General features: G+C 43.1%; 1 protein-coding gene across 1 annotated transcript; it reads left to right on the top strand.

The window, feature by feature from the left end:
- The first annotated feature begins 7,909 nt into the window (after positions 1-7,909).
- LOC141582869 (X antigen family member 5-like) lies at positions 7,910-13,709 on the top strand. Its single transcript, XM_074392216.1, has 4 exons — positions 7,910-8,177; positions 8,665-8,779; positions 10,614-10,739; positions 13,633-13,709. The coding sequence occupies exons 1-4, from the start codon at positions 8,109-8,111 to the stop codon at positions 13,653-13,655; spliced, it is 333 nt and encodes a 110-aa protein (XP_074248317.1). The 5' UTR covers positions 7,910-8,108; the 3' UTR covers positions 13,656-13,709.
- The last annotated feature ends 4,608 nt before the right edge of the window (positions 13,710-18,317 follow it).

The raw sequence follows: 18,317 nt of genomic DNA, 5'->3' as shown, positions 1-18,317 counted from the left end.
CACTGACGAAAATGTTCATCTCCTTTGGCAACACCCTCTCCGACACAGCCAGGAATGATACTTTACTTCCTTGGATCCAATCGAGTTGGCACTTAACATTCATCATCACCTGCAGACCTGTTTCCTGAGTGGCCTCACTCCAGCTTCAAAGGACAGGCTTCAATCTCCTGCCAAATGTGAACTTCCTGCTGTCGTTCCTGTGGAATACAACTCTGGATTTGCTGGATGACTTCAAAGGATCATAATTCCAATGTGTTGGGGAAAGTTGTGAAGAAGCCCTTGTGAGAAACAGGAAGCAGGAGAAAGTATGAAAGACACTGGAGAGATAAGAAGACTTGCCTGATACATGACCCTAGCAACGCTCTAGCGGCTAAGGGAGAAAACAGAGCTGGGACCAACACAGCCAGTCTACCTTTGGGAGTGCTCACTTTCCCACGTGACCAGAGCTTCCCATCCTCTGTGCACAGGAATCTGACAAAACTGAGGTTTCCACAGGATGATAAGTGGGTGGGACAAAGTCTACGGATTCGGAGCAGCTGCCAAGTTTCAGGGTACCAGAGTAAACACCGTCACCTGAGCGCAGGTTGCCTGGTGGTTGAGGTCAAATTCTTTACTACCTACCATGTTCAGTGCATCTCTCCCACTTGCCTCATAAAATGGGAGCACAGTAGGGGAATGGAGGTCCCTGTGCATTCACTGTGACAAGAAGTCACATGTACTTTCTGTCCCTTTGGTCTGTGAGTTCTCATCTGTCCAAGTAAGACTTCACCTGTGCAAAGCAGACACTGATATCTGCAGATCAAACACACATATTTCAGTAATTGCATATTTTGTAATGGCCTTTCTGTTCCATATCGAACACAGTATGTTTGTCAAAAAACACTGAATTGTTAAGGAGGAGGACCAAATTAGGTTCTCATGCGTATTTGCCTATATTCTATGGCAACATTTATCAACCATTGAGGATGTTCTCTGAAAAGGTTTTCATCATTTCTAAACTGGTTTTTAATCCATGGTAAATCACAAGATTAATGCTGTCAGCCACAAACAGCATTTTAAAGAATGGAGACAAAATAAAATGCTAAATAGCGTTCACTGCATATAGAGTATACAAATACACTGCCAACCCCATGAACATACTTATATTATTTTCCTAGTCAGCTACATACAACCTGTGTATTTCTCACACATTGTCAAAAAAGAGTTTGAACGTCACTACTTTAGCATTTATCAGACAAAATGTTTACAGGCCATTTATCTAGCCATCTGTGAAGATGATGGATTATGTCTTGCTCAGAATAAGTTCGCTGTTGTTTGTAGCTTTCTACATAATCCTTGAAATAGCTGTCAGTGTTGTTTAAATTGGTCAGTTTTACTGTGGGTACTTGACTCTGAGCGAACTCATTTGTGAACTCATGAGTTGGTGAGAAGGAAGACTGATTCGTTGTGGGGCTTTACTTCCTACCATGTCTTTCTGCAGCTGCAGTGTGTGTTCATGTGGGTGCTTCTGCACTCGTCTGATGGTGCTTTGATATGTTCCCTTTTATTTCCCCTTTTATTACGGACTGTGTCTTATGGTTCATTATGTACTTCATTAGCATCCAGTGACAGTGACACCTGTGGTACTCAGTGTTGATCCACTTTATATGAACTTTAAAAATATTTTCAAGGATGAATATGCTTACTTACCAACTTTCCTTAAGTACTTTGAGGAGTCAAATGCAATTCAGTATTGGCCGTTGATGCTAGATCAAACTGGGCTGTAATCCTGCTAGGTTGCTAATCATACAAACTGTTGTTATGCCTTAGCTTTTATGTCACCACAACGCTTAGGTAAATGGCACAATGACCAAGACATAGAAAGAAGGATTCTGCGATACTGCCTTTTTAAAATTTCCAAATTTTACTTTAAGTTCAGGGGTACATGTTTGGGATGTGCAGGTTTGTTGCATAAGTAAAGTTTCGTCTCGGTGATTTACTGCACAGATCGTCACATCACCCAGGTATTAAGCCCTGCATCCACTAGATATTCTTCCTGATCCTCTGCCTCCTCCCACTCCTGCACTCCAGTAGGCCCAGGTGTGCAATGCTTCTCCCATGTTTCCAGGTGTTTTCGTCTTTTAGCTCCCACTTACAAGTGAGAACATACCGTATTGGTTTTCTTTTCCTGTGGTAGTTTGCTAAGTATAATGGGTGCCACCACCATCCATGTCACTGCCAAGGACATGATCTCATTCTTTTTATGGCCGCATAGTATTCCATTGTGTATCTGTGCCACATTGTCTTGATCTGGTTTATCATTGATAGGATGGACATATCAAATATCACAAATACAAGTGGTACTTGCTGCGGGAAATACTGCACTGTGGTGGGGCAGACAGACAGACAGAAGAGCCATTGAAGGGCAGAGGAGAAACGCAGGGAGGGGAGCCAGGGGAATAAAAAGCAATTAATGTAGTGATGATGAGGCAGGAGAAAACAACACAACTTTAAAAAAAAGTGAATCTTTATCTATTGCCTTTGCCCCTTTTCTGAAAATCAGCTTATTATGTTTGTGAGTCTGTGGCTGGACTCCATTTTGATCCGTTGATTTTTTCCCCAATACCGCACTGTCGTGAACACTGGAGAAGTAACACAATTGCCGTATGGGGCTGGATGATTAAAAATCCTAATCAGCAGCTTCATACAATGCTCCTCCCACTAGGCAGGGCCCTCGCCTCCACTGAGGATCCCATGCCTCCCACCTTCCCAGCCGATTTGCTCTTGCAGTGATCACTCCTCTCTCCTGAACCATCAGTGGCTCCCTGCATATGGGATCAATCCCTAAGACAAGAAGGAAGTCACCTTCTTCCAATGCACTGGAAACATAATCAGTGAACAAATCACATAGACTTAATGTGCATCCTGCCATCTTGTAGGGTGAATTCCACAAACTTATATTTCAGAATCATTTTGGATATTCTGGTTCATTTACCTTTGTAGATAATTTTGAAACTGGAGTCTAATGCACTGTGTTGCATAAGTTCATGCAGTTTTCCTCTGCAGGAAAGCAGATAAATGTGTTAGCAGCTACAAAATGACATGGGCGGAGAAAGTGAGTTTTCCCTGAGCTTGGGTAATGATCCAATGTAGAGAGAGCAGTGGGTGGTTCGGGAGAGAGGAGTGATCATTGTAGGAGTGAGGCCGGTAACAAGTTGGGATGCATGGTATACTGACCTGAGGTGAGGGGCTGGCTTGAGTTAGGAGTGTTGTATGCAGAAGGGCAGCAGAGAGTGTCCGTGAATCACTGAAGGTGAGGGTGGCCTTGGTCGTCCCTGACATGGTGGCAGCAACAGTGTGATTAACCAGCAAGACCCTGACTCACTGTAAAATGGTGAGATCTTTCTTTGAATAAAGGAAGAGTCAAGGGGTAGCGATGATGAAATTGTCACTCTTGGGAGCTTATGGATTTCTCCATAGTATGAGGCCACAGCCAAGCTGTTGCCTATTATGAAAAGTACATGTACTCACAGCATTTAACACTAATCCCTCCAACTGCAAAAATCTGGCTCTCTGGATCCCTCAACCACTGTTCTGCACAGGATACTGTATAGGGGAAAAGTGCAGCCCGGTGCTGACTTTAATTTTTGTTCTCTCCTGCAGGCAGGTAGAGACAGGACACAGTTTTTGCCAAGCAACTTTCAGTAGGCCAAGACTCCTGAATGTTTGAATTGCCGATTCCTCCAAGTGGGAGGGAAAAAATCAATTTCCTGGGCTGGACCAAACAAAGACTTAGATAAACCTCAAGCCAAAGATAAAAGAAAAAAAAAGGTGAGGAAAAAAGGCCACATGCAGTGGTTCACACCTGTAATCCATTTTTGGGCACTGAGGGAGGAGAATCCCTTGAAGCCAGGTGTTCACGACCAGCCTGGACAACATAGTGAGACCCCTGCTCTACACAATTTTTAAAATTAGCTGGACATCGTGGCACATGTCTGTAGTTCCATCTACTCAGGAAGATAAAGTAGTAGGATAACTTGAACCTGAGTCCTAGGTTTCGGTGAGCTGTAAGTCCTGCGGTGTACTCTAGCTTCGGCAACAGACAGAAACCCTGTCTCCAAAAGTGGGTGGGTGTGTGAAGGAACATTCCAGCCTTGTCTTCAGCTGGGCTGCCAGCCCTGTCCAAACCTTTGAGATGGAGTCTCTTTTGGACATGGTACTTGTAAGTCTGTGAATGTGGAATTTAGTGCTAGAGGTTTGAGGGAAATTACAGTGAGATTTAAAAAACGACTACAGTTGTTTTTGCTTTTCACTTAGTTTTAGTGAATCTTTTCACTAAATTTACATTATAATGTGTTTTCCAGAAAAAAGGTCTGGAGGCAGCAATGGAATGATTAAAGAGATAAAAACATTTTATCAGAGAATACTATATGCTGATTTTTTAATAGTGAAGAAAACCGAAAACCTGGAACATGAGGAGAGACAAGGGAAGGAAGAAAGACATTGGTTGTCACTGTTTTTCAAAATTGTTACTTGAAACTCTGCACCTTTCCTCAAGAAATACTTCCCATGCAGGCTTTCCAAGCCACTGTGAGCCAATGGTAAAACCACACTCATGGGTGGGCCAACGATTACTTTACAGGTATTCAGGGAAATCCGCTACCAGTTGAGAGGTATCAATGTGCAATAATACAACCTTAAGAAAGCATACAAGTGTGAATTGACTGAGTACAGCAAGTATAAAAAGCATGTATAAAAATTGACAGAGATGGGAAGATCACTTGAAGCCATGTGGTTGAGAGCAGCCTAAGCAACACAGTCACGCCCCCCCACCCCATTTAAAGAATAATTAAACACAGTAAATGTACTAGGTGGGCATGGTGGCGGCCAACTACCATACCAGCTACATGTGAGGAGGATTGCTTGAGTCCAAGAGGTGGAGGCTGCACTGAAGCATGATCATGCCACTGCCCTTTACCCTGGGCAACAGAAAAACACCCTGAGAAAAAAGCATGTGTAAATATAGACAAAAAATTCTTTATTTCTGTCACAAAAGGTCTTTCTAAGACATACCCTCTAGTAAGGGTGACATACAACTCTCTGTTCTCAACGTTTCTGAATCCATGAGAATGGGTGGGCAAGAGACAAAAAAAATCTCTCGGGTCCCTTCCTTTCTTCTACAAACAACCTGGGATTCCGTGAGGGAACAGTGGGAAAACCCTGGCCAAACCTGCATGTGCCTGATTCAGTGACTTGCTGCACAAGTCCCTTTGTGGACATGCGCTTCGTCTGTCTGCCTTCTGTCTCTGCAGAGCTGTGCGAGGAGACGTAGTGACTTCCTTCTGCGGTGCCCACTAGGACTCACCCAGTAGGTTCGCAGACCAGTCCTCCCAGCGCTGAAGTGTGAGAGAGTGTGAGGAGGAGCCCGTGGGCGCGGTCCACGGCTTCCTAGGGGAAAGGACCTTGCGGTCCCTGTCCTTCTCCTAACAGGCCGAGATGCAGCATTGTCCTTGCTGTAGTGGGGGTCCTGGACAGGGAAGGCAGCAGGTCCATAGGGCAGAAGACGGCCTCGTGAACATAGAGTGGGTTTTCAAGGGGAAACTCTTTGTGGTATTCGAGTCCCGGAGGCACAGGAAACCACCCACGAGGACACATTCTGAAGTCCTCAGTGGGGACCTGGGACAGGGCGCAGAACTGTTGGGTGCAGGTGGGTTGGTGCAGTCTGGACACGGCAGGGCACGGCGAGGAGGTGGGGCCACAGCCCACAAGCGGGCACCAACCTCACTGCGCATGCTCTTGGTGCCCCCACCTGCGTGCGCATGTTCGCTGGGCATCTTCCCATTGGCCTCTTCGCCACGTGGTGAACGTCGCGGAGCTGTGAGGGTGTGAGGGTTACTTCACTGCGGTCCAGACCCTTTCTACTGCTACAGAAACTCAGCCGGTAGGTCCGCAGACCAGTCCTCGCAGTAGTGGAAGTGTGCGTGAGTGTGAGGACAAGCTTGTGGCTTTCCAGGGCATGGGGCAGGGTGGTCCGTGGCCTCCCACATAAAGAATCTTGAGATGATAGTCCACGTCATGCCGGGGCGCCATCTTGGGCCTTGTGGTGGGTTCCAAACGAGGGAGGAAGTTGGGCTGTGGAGTTGTGGGGTCAAGGGAAGATGGGGAGACCGCTAGGGGTGCCTTTGGAGGCATCCAAGTCTTGAAAGGGCCTGGAACCCCGGAGATAGGAGATATTCCAGACTCCTTCCTAAGGACTCGGGAAAGGGCCGGGTGTGAGGTAAGGAGAGTGTCTGGAACACAGTGGGTTAGAGACGAGCTCTCACAGATATATAGAGCGCTTGGCACAGGTGTCCAGTGAGGAGCGCCCGGGGCTTCGTCTCAATTTCTCAGCTCTACGGTGGAGGTCCGAATGGGCTGGACCCTGTGTTCCAACAAAACTTGATTTTAGGTGGGAAATGGGCCTAGCAGATGTGTGTGTGACAAAAGCCGTGGTCATTGCAGTTTTAATTCACCAGCTGTATTTTTCTAAAGATCTCTATGATGAAGAGTCCAGTTGTGAAACCAACTTCATCTACAATAACCCTGTGTCATTGGCCAGGAGCCTTAAGACATTGCTTAGGTCGCTTGACCAATTGAAGGGAGTGTGCAGGCATTCGATTCAGAAGGCACACACACTCATTTGCCCCGAGACTTACTTTCAAAGTATTACCAAATTGTTTGTAAAAATTGCAAGTTGACATTTCACTATGGAAGTGGTCAAATATACCTACCCTGTCAAGTACATTTTCCCAATCACAGCTTTCTGTTTGCATTGTGAAATATGAGTTGACAAGGAAGATCAAGATAGGCCTAGACCAAGACGATATGTACAATGGATTCAGCCAGTTAGGCCCACAGGCTGATCCCACTGGCAGTTGAAGTGTGAGTGAGGGTGAGGAGGACACAGCAGGCTTCTGAGGGTCCGGCCTCTGGGTCAGTGACTCCAAGGGAGGAGGGCCTTGAGGCTGTTGTCCTTCTCATGAGGTTCCCTAGCTATGGGCCTTCCTGTGTTGTCGTAGTCAGAAGGAAGGAAGAAGGGCCTTGGAGTGGGTGGCAGGGCCCAGGGGCGGCAGTTAGGTGAAGCTGTGGCGATGCTGGGGTGCTGTTTTCAGTATCCATGTCCCAGAAATGCCTGGAACCCCTAACAGAGGACAGATTCCATAGTCCTCAAGGGGGATCAGGGCTGTGACAGTGTGGGCGGTAAGGAAGGGGTCTGGAATGTGGAAACACTCTGGGCTGGTGTTTGCAGCCCCAGGGTTTGTATGGTGAACCTCAGAGGTGCCAGCCCGGTGAGGACCCCCCACAGCTGTGTGGCAACTTCTCAACTCTGTCTTGGAAGTTTGAGTGGGTGGGCGGGGTTCTCCATTCCAACAAGACTTCATTTTGGAAGGGAAATGGGCCTAGCAAATGGGTGTGTGACAAAAGCCATGGACACTTTAATTTTAACCCTCAAGCTGTATTTTCTTCAATGTCTCACTAAGAAGAGACCAGTAATGAAACAAAACCTCATTGGAAATACCGTGTGTCCCTTGCTGTGAGCCCTAAGGCATTGCTCAGCCAGCTTGATAAACTTAATTGGTTGTGCAAGTATTCCAGTCAGAAGGCATACACACTTATACATGCCCTCTGACTGACTTTTCAGTGTATTACCAAATTTTTAAAAATTGCAAGTTAACATATGGCGTTGAAAGTGCTGGAACGTGTATCCTTTCACTTGCTTTTTCCCAATGACAATATTCTGGGTTTTTGTTTTTGGTTTTGTTTTTGGTTTTGGTTTTGGTTTGGTTAGGTTTGGTTTGGTTTGTTTTTTTTTGAGATGGAGTTTTGCTCTTATTGCCCAGGCTAGAATGCAATGGCACAGTCTCGGCTGCCTGCAACCCTCCCCTCCAGAGTTCACGTGATTCTCCTGCCTCTGCCTCCCTAGTAACTGGGATTACAGGCACCTGCCAGCAAGCCTGGCTAAGTTTTTGTATTTTTAGTAGAGGCGGGATTTCATCGTGTGGTCCAGGCTGGCCTTGAACTCCTGACTTCAGGTCATCCACCCGCTTCTGCCTCCTAAAGTGTACACTGTTCTATTTGCAGAGTGAAGTATGAGTGGGCGAGAAAGAAAACATAGACCACTACGACATGTGAGACTTGTTCAGCTGACCAGGCCTGCCGTGAGTGACTTAACATTTGATGTTTTCTATTAGCAGAATTTTGTTGATGTTGTCGTAGTGTTGTAGAATTAGTTTAAATATACAGATGAAGTTCTCCCATGTTGATAGAAAGTGATTATGGCAGCTCATGAAGGAAAGAGTAGCCCAGGGGAATACATACTAGTCTTGTTTGGATGTGTGATCTTGTGTTCCCCAGATTTGACTGGTGATTTCCTCCGCTTGCTTATTTATAGCTCAATACACACATTCAACCCAGTGTAAATTAAAATGGCATCCAAAGCCATTGAGGGTAACAGTTTTAAACTAACCTCTCTATGGGAAGAGTGACTTTATAAAGAATAAGTATGTGGAATAGTGTTGGGGCCCATCTTTAAACATGTGTATTATCAGAAGTATCTATGTAATGTGTATATTTATATTATTGACATGCATTGAAAAGAAATTTTTTTATCTGCACACACACACACACACACACACATTTTCCCAGGAGCCCAGTGTGCCAGAGCCTCAACGAGAAGAACCACCAGCTGAAAGCCGGGATCATAAACCTGATCAGAAAAGAGAAGATCAGGGTGGAGCTAAGATTCGAAGTGCTTGGAAGGGTAAGAAAGAATGTGTATGGGGGGAGGAGACCTATGTGTGCATCATGCCTTATGCCATGACCAGTAACAGGAGGAAAGAAAACATTAGGAAAGAATCTCAAACATTTATTGAGAGTTGGCTAGAAACGTGATGGGTATAGTTTGCAGCTTCCTGCAGTCCCTGGGTGTGATGAATCTTCTTTTTTTCTTCAAGATGCATTTTGTATGCTTGAAATTACACTCCTTCCTAAATCAGATGAAACCATTTAACTGGTTGTATGAAAATGTACATTACTGCACTAATTTAGTTTGATCTTCTTAGGATGTTGCAGTGAGATCTTCTCAGCCATGGTGTCCACAGTGTTGTAAGCACCCTTTAACAGCATGTGGAGTGTCAAGTTACTCTACCTTATAACACCCTGAATAAAGCCCATTTGCAAAGGGATGTTAACCTCATTTTGTAAACAAGAAAACTGCGGCCAGGCGCAGTGTCTCACGCATGTAATCCCAGCATTCTGGGAGGCCAAGGCGGGCAGATCACCTGAGGTCAGGCGTCTGAGAACAGCCTGGCCAATATGGTGAAAACCCGTGTCTACTAAAAATCCAAAAAGTAGCTGGGTGTTATGGCACATGTCTGTAATCCCAGCTAAGCCTGCTGAGACAGGAGAATCGCTTGAGCCCAGGCAGAGGAGGTCGCAGTGAGGCGAGATCGTGCCACTGCATTCCAGCCTGGGAGACAGAGTGAGACTAGGTCTCTAAATGAATAAATAAATAAGAAAACTGACACTCAGAGATTGAGACTTACCAAGAACACTTGACTCATGGAGAAAGAATTTATATTTTGTTCCCAGGTTTGCATTCTTCCCACTATCTATGTTAGAAAATGTGAATGATTTTGCTTAAAAATGCTTAATACTCAAATGTGTCTGTACTGTAACATAGTTCAGTATTGGCTCAGGACTAAATGCAGTTCAGTGAAGCAGGATAGCAACCCAGAAAAGAGGCTAATGCATGACAACCACTGTTTCTTTTGGTGTGTATTTTTGACAGTATGTTTGGTAAAAGGTGGATAATTCAGGACATTGGCCTACAGGTAACTATATTAGTAGGATTTTGAAGGGGCTTTTCAAAGTCATTTCAGTATTTTTATAATTATAAAACTCAAAGTACGATAAGATTGTCATGAAACAAATTGTTTCCTCAACAGATAGCATTTTCAAGCCAAAGATGGGCAGATTTTTGGCTATGGACTATTTTAGCAATTCACTGTTAAGGGGGTTCTAGAATATGATAGTGATCAATGCCCATTAATTTCTTTGCACATCAGTTACCATACTCTTGTTGGAAGACAGTGATTTTGCTATTGTATTTTGTACTGTTTCTTAATGACATTCATGTATGGAAAGTCACATATAGGGTCTTTGGACCAAAGCATTACTTTAATTAAGATTATCACCAACATTTTCAAGGTACCTCAACAAGGGATGAGTGTCGTGACTATAAGATATGTCATAGGCCCACCAACACATTGATGTACACCTTCAGAAAATTACTTTAAGTTTTGATTAAAATGCTATCTGTGGGGCAGTCTTCAGATTTCCTAGGTAGCTGTGTGTTGATAATACACAATGGTAAAGTACGGGAAATGTAGGTGTGGTGTGATTGATCCTCAGATGGTTATTTAAGATAAGATATCATAATACAGTAAGACAAAGGTGGGACATGTTTGCATCACATTTATTATGACAGTAGCCTAGAGGCTTTAATTGCATAACACTGAGGAAGAGAATATGATCATTTCCTCATTCATCATTCTTGTTTTGCTGCTCCAATCTATATCCTTTGTATTTTTTAGTGCCTGACCTGAAAACTGATCCCCAGAAGCTGTCTCCGGCAAAGACTGGGGCTGAATGTGGAGATGGTCATGATGTACAGGGGAAGAGTGTGCCAAAATCTGAGGAATTTAAAACGCCAGAAGGAGGTATGTTATCCATTAAGATTCAAAATTAGGTGCTTTCTTTATTCCACAATGTTATACTTTTGGTAATAAAAAGAGAACATTACTGTCCCTTGAGAAACAGAGTTTAAATGCATTCTTTGGAAGGTAGTTGAGACCACAGAAGCCTGACTACAAAACCGATACGCTATCAGATACAGACAGAAATTGGTTCAAAGCTATATTGAATCATCGAATAAAAAAATTTTTTCTTCTGAGTATCACCAACAGCGAACAATTTTCAGATTATTTTCTCATTTCTGCTTTTCTCAAATACATTGTAATGCCACCTTGTATGAAATATGCTGACCTGAAGGAGATTCTAGTACCAGCTCTAACACAATTTTTGAGATTCTGAACAAATCTCATAAGTTCTAAACCCGTTTTTCTTTTATTGAAAGTAGTGAATGCCCATCCGATAGATTCAAATCCATTTCGGTGCCGGTTTTTGGATGCCCTAGTTCTGTTGGAGAGAATACAGAGGTATTCTTATTTTCATGATTTGTTTTTCAAAATAATGAGCTTCAGTCCAATTATAATATCCAAGTTGAGATTTCATTGTCCCTAAGAAAATGAGTGGGCACTCTGCTTGATGTTTGTTTACCTGCATGGAGACTTTCATGAGTGTTCTTGGATTTTGTCAAATCCTGAATTCTCTCAGGGTGTTAAACAATTGCATTTTTTTTTCACACAGAGTCTCATTCTGTCACCCAGGCTGGAGTGCAGTGGTCCGATCTTTGTTCAGTGCAACCTCCACCTCCAGGGTTCAAGCGGTTCTCATGCCTCAGCCTCTTGTGTAGCTGGGAATAGTGCATGCTCCCCATGCCTGACTAACTTTTATATTTTTAGAAGAGACGGGGTTTCACCATGTTAGCCAGGCTGGGCTTGAACTCCTGATGTCAAGTGATCCACCTGCCTTGGCCTCCCAAAGTGCTGGGATTATAGGGTTTGAGCCACTTTCCTTGCCAGACCCAATGATTGCATTTTAAAGTCTTCCTGCAGTGAAGCCTTGAATTACTGAATAATAAAATGGAAAGAGACAGTCACGTTTTCTGATTCATGAAGTAGGGATCATGCATGTAAATCAGTGATGTTCAAGCTGGTTGTAAGATGCCTGTGCTAGGCATGCTCGCTGCTCTCCTGTAAGTCTTCGTGAGCTACTGTGTATAATTAGATTGAAGACACATATGGTAACCTCTAACCAAATCAGAGGTTATATATTACAGGTTTCTGCCTTGAGTCTTCAAACGATACGATTTAAATTTCAAAGACTATAACGTACTAAGTACTGAGTAGTCTACATCGGTATCTTTTATACATATTTTCCAAATTGCTGACTTAATTAAAAGAACTTCTGAATTGAAAGGAAGCACTGCATGTTTAGGGGAGAAATTACCTAAATGTTTGTACTCCACACTGCTGAACAACTTCACTAGACTATTTACATTAAAAGACTGTTTTCAGACGATTTCCAGGAGCTTATTGACCAAGCTTCAATTGTATTCTTAGGATAGTCATAGCATTAAAAGTATATCTTATTAAAATAGACAGTAAATTACATGATACAAGAAAATAATATTAAATTAAAAAATAATAAATGAGTCGCAGAATAAACTTAAGAGAAAAGGAAACAGGCAGCGAATGAAAGATGCGAATCATTAACAAAAGTAAAACTAATCTGAAAGTAATGCATTTAATAGATTTTTTTTTTTTTGGAGAAATAGCTGGGAAGGGAGCATCCAGTAGCTTAAACAATCTTGAAGAACATGGAAAAGGCACAACATGGAATATGAGTGAACAAGGCACAGATATTGAATGTAGGGCATAATTGAAAGGGAATACATTCTTGAACACTAAGGTTTTCAGAGTGTGGAGGAAGCGGTTGAAATGCCAGAAATGCCTACATTATTTAATATATTCCTGTAATACCTCAATATCTAAACATCACAAAGGCTGTGGAAGGACTTGTGAAGTCTGCCAGTTGTCCCTCAAAAACAGTTACTTTTACAAGGAAATATTTAGCTTTTCCAGATGTCTAACTCTTCAATTTGTTTCCCTCTCCATTTCTTTTTTTTTCCACACTGGTTATGATGTACAACTCTTTCACATTTTAATATCAATCATGATAGTGATACCTCAAAACTTATATGACCATTTAATTAATTATACAAACCAGAATACTTTCCAGTGAAAAATGTGTCATTATTTATATTGACGTGAGGACTATAGGTGAAAACTTGATGCAAAAGGTTAGTGTATGTTAAAGAAAAAAGGGCAAATTAGCTCAAAGGAGTATTATTGCACTTCCACACAATAGAGAGAAAAAAACCACAAAACTGTCCTTTCTGTTCACTTCACTTATGTTTTTCCCAATGTGACATTAACTGTTTTCTCACAAGATAGTTTTCAGACTATTTGCAGGAGCCTATTGGACATCCAGGTCATAGTTTCAAGCCAAAACATTAAATTATACATTTTTTCTGAAGAATTTTTTTTTGTCAGAAATTCCTTCTGTTTCTTGGGTATTTTGTGTTCTGGTTGTAGTTTGAGTAAAACTCTACACAATGTTTGCTATCTAATCTAAGCCCCTTTTAATAAGCTCACTTGATTTAATGTGTTCTGACCTTGGACTGTTTTGGTTTCCTTCTAGCACTAAAAGCAGGGTGTGCTTAAACAATGTTGCTACTGTATATGCATGGAAGTGTATCTTCAAAGTGTCTTCAGAGGTCTAGTTGAATGTTAGCCCTATGGTGACTGTTGGGCTTCTGGTTTTAGTCCATTATATAAAATGAAAACTTTGATGTTCTTTGCATACCTTTAATTTCATCTGAATACAGTTGTACTAGTAACGTTCCCTCTTGTTATGTTTCTCTTGCAGCGGAAGGGAAACCACAGGTTTAAACGAAGACGAGCTGAAAGAATGCAAACTGAATTTATCTGAGATACTCGACTTTTAAAAATCTCAATAAAGTTTTCCAGTTTTCTTCAAAGAAGTATTGCACATGTTTTCTTCATTTATTCTCACATAATAGACGCTATTGAACATTTTGGCCTGGTGCAGTTGCACACACCTATCATTCAACACGTGGGGATGTTGAGGCAGGAGGATTGCTTGAGCTTGGGACATTGAGACGTACCTGGGCAACGTGGCGAAACGCCTTCTCTACAAAAATGAATGAATGCATGAATGTATACACGTATGTGTGTAGGTGCAGTCCCAGCTAGTCTGGAAGCTGAGGTGGGAGGATCCCTTGAGCCTAGGAGTTCGAGGATGAAGGTAGTCATGTTTAAGCCACTGCAGCTCCAGCCTGGGTGAATGAGACTTGTGTCTGAATAAACAGCATAAGTTTTCCAACTTTGTATTCTGATTTGGCTGGTATACACCTGTGTGATATTATGAAATATGTATTTTGTGCTGGACCCTGCTTACTGTCATACAACTACAATTTGTAGAAACTCCACATACTGATGCCTTTTTGTATGCTAGTGAGTTGTCAATGGCTGGCAGCTGCTAGGTAGCTCTAGGATCGGGGATTAGAGGGTTAGCCTTTCAGCCCCATCCCCAACCTTCAGGACATGGAGAGGGCTGCGGTTAAGTTAATTTCCAATGGTGGGTCAACAGTTCAATCAATCATGCCTATACAATGAAACCTCCATCAAAACCCAAAAAACAGGGTTCAGAGAGCTTCTGCCTAGCTGAACACATGGAGGGTAGCATGCTCGTAGAGGCCATGGAAGCTCCCTGCCTCTTCCATCATTCCTTCCTGTATGTCTTTATCTGCATCCTTTGCTAAGCTACGCCATTTGCCCAAAAATATGTGAGAATTCCCTAGGCTGTAGAGCTGGATGCAAGAACTAGGGCCTAGGTAGACAAAAGGGGAAAGCAACCAGGGCAACTTGCTGAAGCAAAATTACTTGGATCCTACCTACACAGGCTATGGTGTGACACAGCCGTGGGATTCCATCCTGCCTCTCACACGCTGCCCCTGAGATGGTGGGCAAGACACTTATATCCTGTCAGACTGTTTCCCCATTTCTAAAGTAGAAATTAGAATAGTTACACTAAATACTTGCTATCAAGAATAAATGAAATAACAGGAAGCAGACGTTACACTGCAGATTATTGTTCTAGGTATCTTTCCTTAGTCCCTTTCACATTTCAAATATTTTCATTCCATTTTTGTTTACAACTGCATCTCTAGTCTGTGTTAACTGCTTTGGAATTTCAAGTAAGAATATCAAGCTGCCTTTTTAAATGCATTTGACTTCAGAAACTTATTTGATTTAAATCTGTAAATTAAACAGCACTGTGGCTGGTATCAGACATGGCATGGATTCTGAAGCTGATTTGTAAATAACTGCGGTGTGACAAGGCCAACTGTGTGTCAGTAGTATGTGCCGAAAACTTGTCTGGTGTGTGTGATGCCATGAAGAGTAAGTCTATTCCAGTCAGGCACACCACACATTTCAATATCGTAGTGTGTCAAGAGCTCAGGCAGTCCCTAAGCAGCCCTGTGGTGGCTAACGAGGCCACAAGGATTGTCAGTACAGTTGTTATTTGGGCTTGTGATATATTCATAAATTTGGCGGGTAAGAAGACAGCCCAAATGGAATGAAGTGGTTGATTATTTGCAGACGCAGCAAAGGCAGGATCAACATTGTGTCAGTGCAGTGTTTGTAGATCCACCGTATGACACTGAATCGGAGATACTCAGTGACAGCACAGATGGTGGGTCTCTCGTCCTGTGAGGAGCCCACAGTCATACCCTAAGGCCAATTTTGAAACCGCACTGAGTCCTGAACCTAAAATCACACTTGACGGAGCTGGGACTATGGGACAGCAGGGGTGACCCAGCTCCAAAACATCCCACACAGAACACCTAGGGATGTCATCCACGCTTGTGAAGAGGAGGAACCCGTGTCAATGACCACCCTGAAATGACTGCCTTCTGACAGTTCCCCCAAAGCAAAGACGCAAATCCATTGTTTGGACTGGAGGAGGAACCTTAGAGGGAAAGGTCCCTCAGTGGGAGACTATGTTGAGGGCCTTGGCCAGCTCCTGCCTGACGAAGGTATGCCCTTTTGAAGTTGGCTAACAGGGGTAAACTCTTGGTACCCAGGGGTATCACCTGTGCCCTCTGGGATTGTTCTTACATATACGCCCTGACTATCCCATCACTGCCTCATCCCTGGAAGGCATCCACATCAGCTTCAGCTTCAGCTTCCCGGATGGAGTTGTGCTGAGCCTAAAATGATGGCTTGGGCTATATAAAAATGGTTAATACAGAATCTTAGGAAGTCACCTGCCTTTGTCAGATAGACCTTCATCACGGATAGGATTTGTATAAGATGGCCACGATGGGAAATCTGATATGTCAACTTTGCTTCGCTGTGATGCATGAGAAATGTTCACTTTGACTAGAGTTGATGTCTCTGTGAACGGTTTTCCTTACATGAGAACTAGCATTTAAATAAGCAGACTCTGGGTAAGCCTAATTGCCCTCCACAATGTGGGTGGGCCTCATGCAGTCCCTTGAAGGCCTTCAAAAGAGAAGACTGGGGTCCCGCTGAAGGTGAAGATGTTCTGCCTCTACGCTGCCCTTGGATTTGTGCTCTCATATCACCTCTTTTCTGGGTCTCCAGCCTGACATCCTGCTGTCCGAGATTTGTACTTGCCAGTCATAACACATCCATGAACTAGATTCAAACTCAATCTCTCTCTCTCCACCCACTCTCACATGTGCACTCGTGTGTGCACACACAGACACACACACACACACACACACACAGAGGAACCCTAACCAATAGGCTGCTTACATCTGGGACCCTTAAAGGACATAACTGAGATCAGAACTGCAGGTTGCTCTCACTCTGCTGCACGGCTCCTGATGCAGAGGCCTGTGGCAGTCGCGCCACATCCACTGGCATCCATGTTACTCATCACTATGACTCAGGGTTTGCTCATCCAATAATGTAGAGATCACTAGAGTTCCACAAATGTTCCCTGCTCTCCTCCTGGCTGTGAGATCCTCTGTTCTATTCTGAGAACACAGAGAACTACTGGGTTTGTTTCCAACCTGCCAGGAAGGACCTGGGAGCCTGGTGAGGGACATACACCTGCAACAGCAGTAATAGCAACGGGCACAGCCAGTGTGTTCACCAACTTAGGAGAGATCACAATACTAACATCTCCCACTTAAGTTTCCCCATCAACTAACAGCTTATCCTGGAAGCGATCACATTTATAGGTCAGTTGAATTTTCCTTTTTCTATTTTCCCCAGGAATGCTCAGTTACAAAGGAAACTGTTACTGGAATGTGTCAGAGTGCAATCCAAGAATGGAATTCCCTGAAGTGGTGTGACTTCCGAAGCAGTCAGTAAGGGTTTATAGGTTCCCAGATGAAGAAACATGCCAGCCTCCCTCAGTTTAGAGGGAAGTGACATGTATGGAAAATCCAGTTTATTGAAGACTCTGGAAAGAGATGTTTGCCTCCTTGTAACACTCAGTACCCAAATGCCAGGAGCCCCTACCAATTATTCCAACAACCACAACTGCACTTGGAAACGTCCAATATATCCCAAACCAGGCCATGATAGTCTGGCTATAAACCACAAGTTTAGGATGAAAAGAAGTATCCTCAGACTTGTTATTTACATCAAAAATAGGAATATTGCATTTGGTACAAGAAAAATAACAGCACAAAGGAAGAGGATACAATGTTTCCCAAGAGGGGTTTCAGGCCCCTTCCTTCTCTGTCTTGCTTTGCTTTCTGTGATAAGTATGACTGATCTTGAATTTTGTCAAATTCTGAATTCTCTGACTCTTAAAGAATAATTGCACTTTAAAGGCATCCCGCAGTGAAGCCTTGAATGACTGAATAATAAAATGGCAAGAGATCATCAGGTTTCTGTGGCCAATGAAGTAGAGAGAATGCATATAGGTCAGTGATGCTCAAGGTGGCTGTAAGATGCTTCTGCTAAGCATGCTCCCTGCCCTCCTGTCAGTCTTCATGAGCTACTGCGTGTAACTAGATTGAAAATGCATCCAGTAGAGTCACCTCTAACCATACCATAGGTTACATATTGGAGGTTTCTGCCTTGAGACATTAGATGGTAGGGTTTAAAGTCCAACAATAGTAATGTGCTAATCCTGAATAGTTGACATAAGTATGTTTTACACATATTTCCCAAATGGGCGACTGTTATTTAGGATACTTGTTGAAGTTAAAGGAAACACTCTATGTTTAAAGGAGAAATTACCTAAATGTTTTTACTGTACTCTGCTGAATCATTCCATTAGACTATTTACATTAAAAGGCATTTCTCACACAATTTCCTGGAGCCTATTGAACAAGCCTCAGTCGTATTCTTGGGAGATCATAGCTTTAAATACAAAATAAATAGCACATTACATGATCAAGAAATACAGGTGAGGGGAAGGAAGGCAGCAAACCACACTGCCATGTGTGTACCTATGCAACAATCTTGCATGTTCTTCACATGTACCCCAAAACCTAAAATGCAATAAAAAAGAAAAAAAGAAAATAACAGTACGAAATAATA

The sequence above is a fragment of the Saimiri boliviensis genome, chromosome X (genome assembly GCF_048565385.1).
Source record: "Saimiri boliviensis isolate mSaiBol1 chromosome X, mSaiBol1.pri, whole genome shotgun sequence".
In the NCBI taxonomy this organism is placed as follows: domain Eukaryota; kingdom Metazoa; phylum Chordata; class Mammalia; order Primates; family Cebidae; genus Saimiri; species Saimiri boliviensis.
This window is presented reverse-complemented; position numbering and strand designations above follow the sequence as displayed.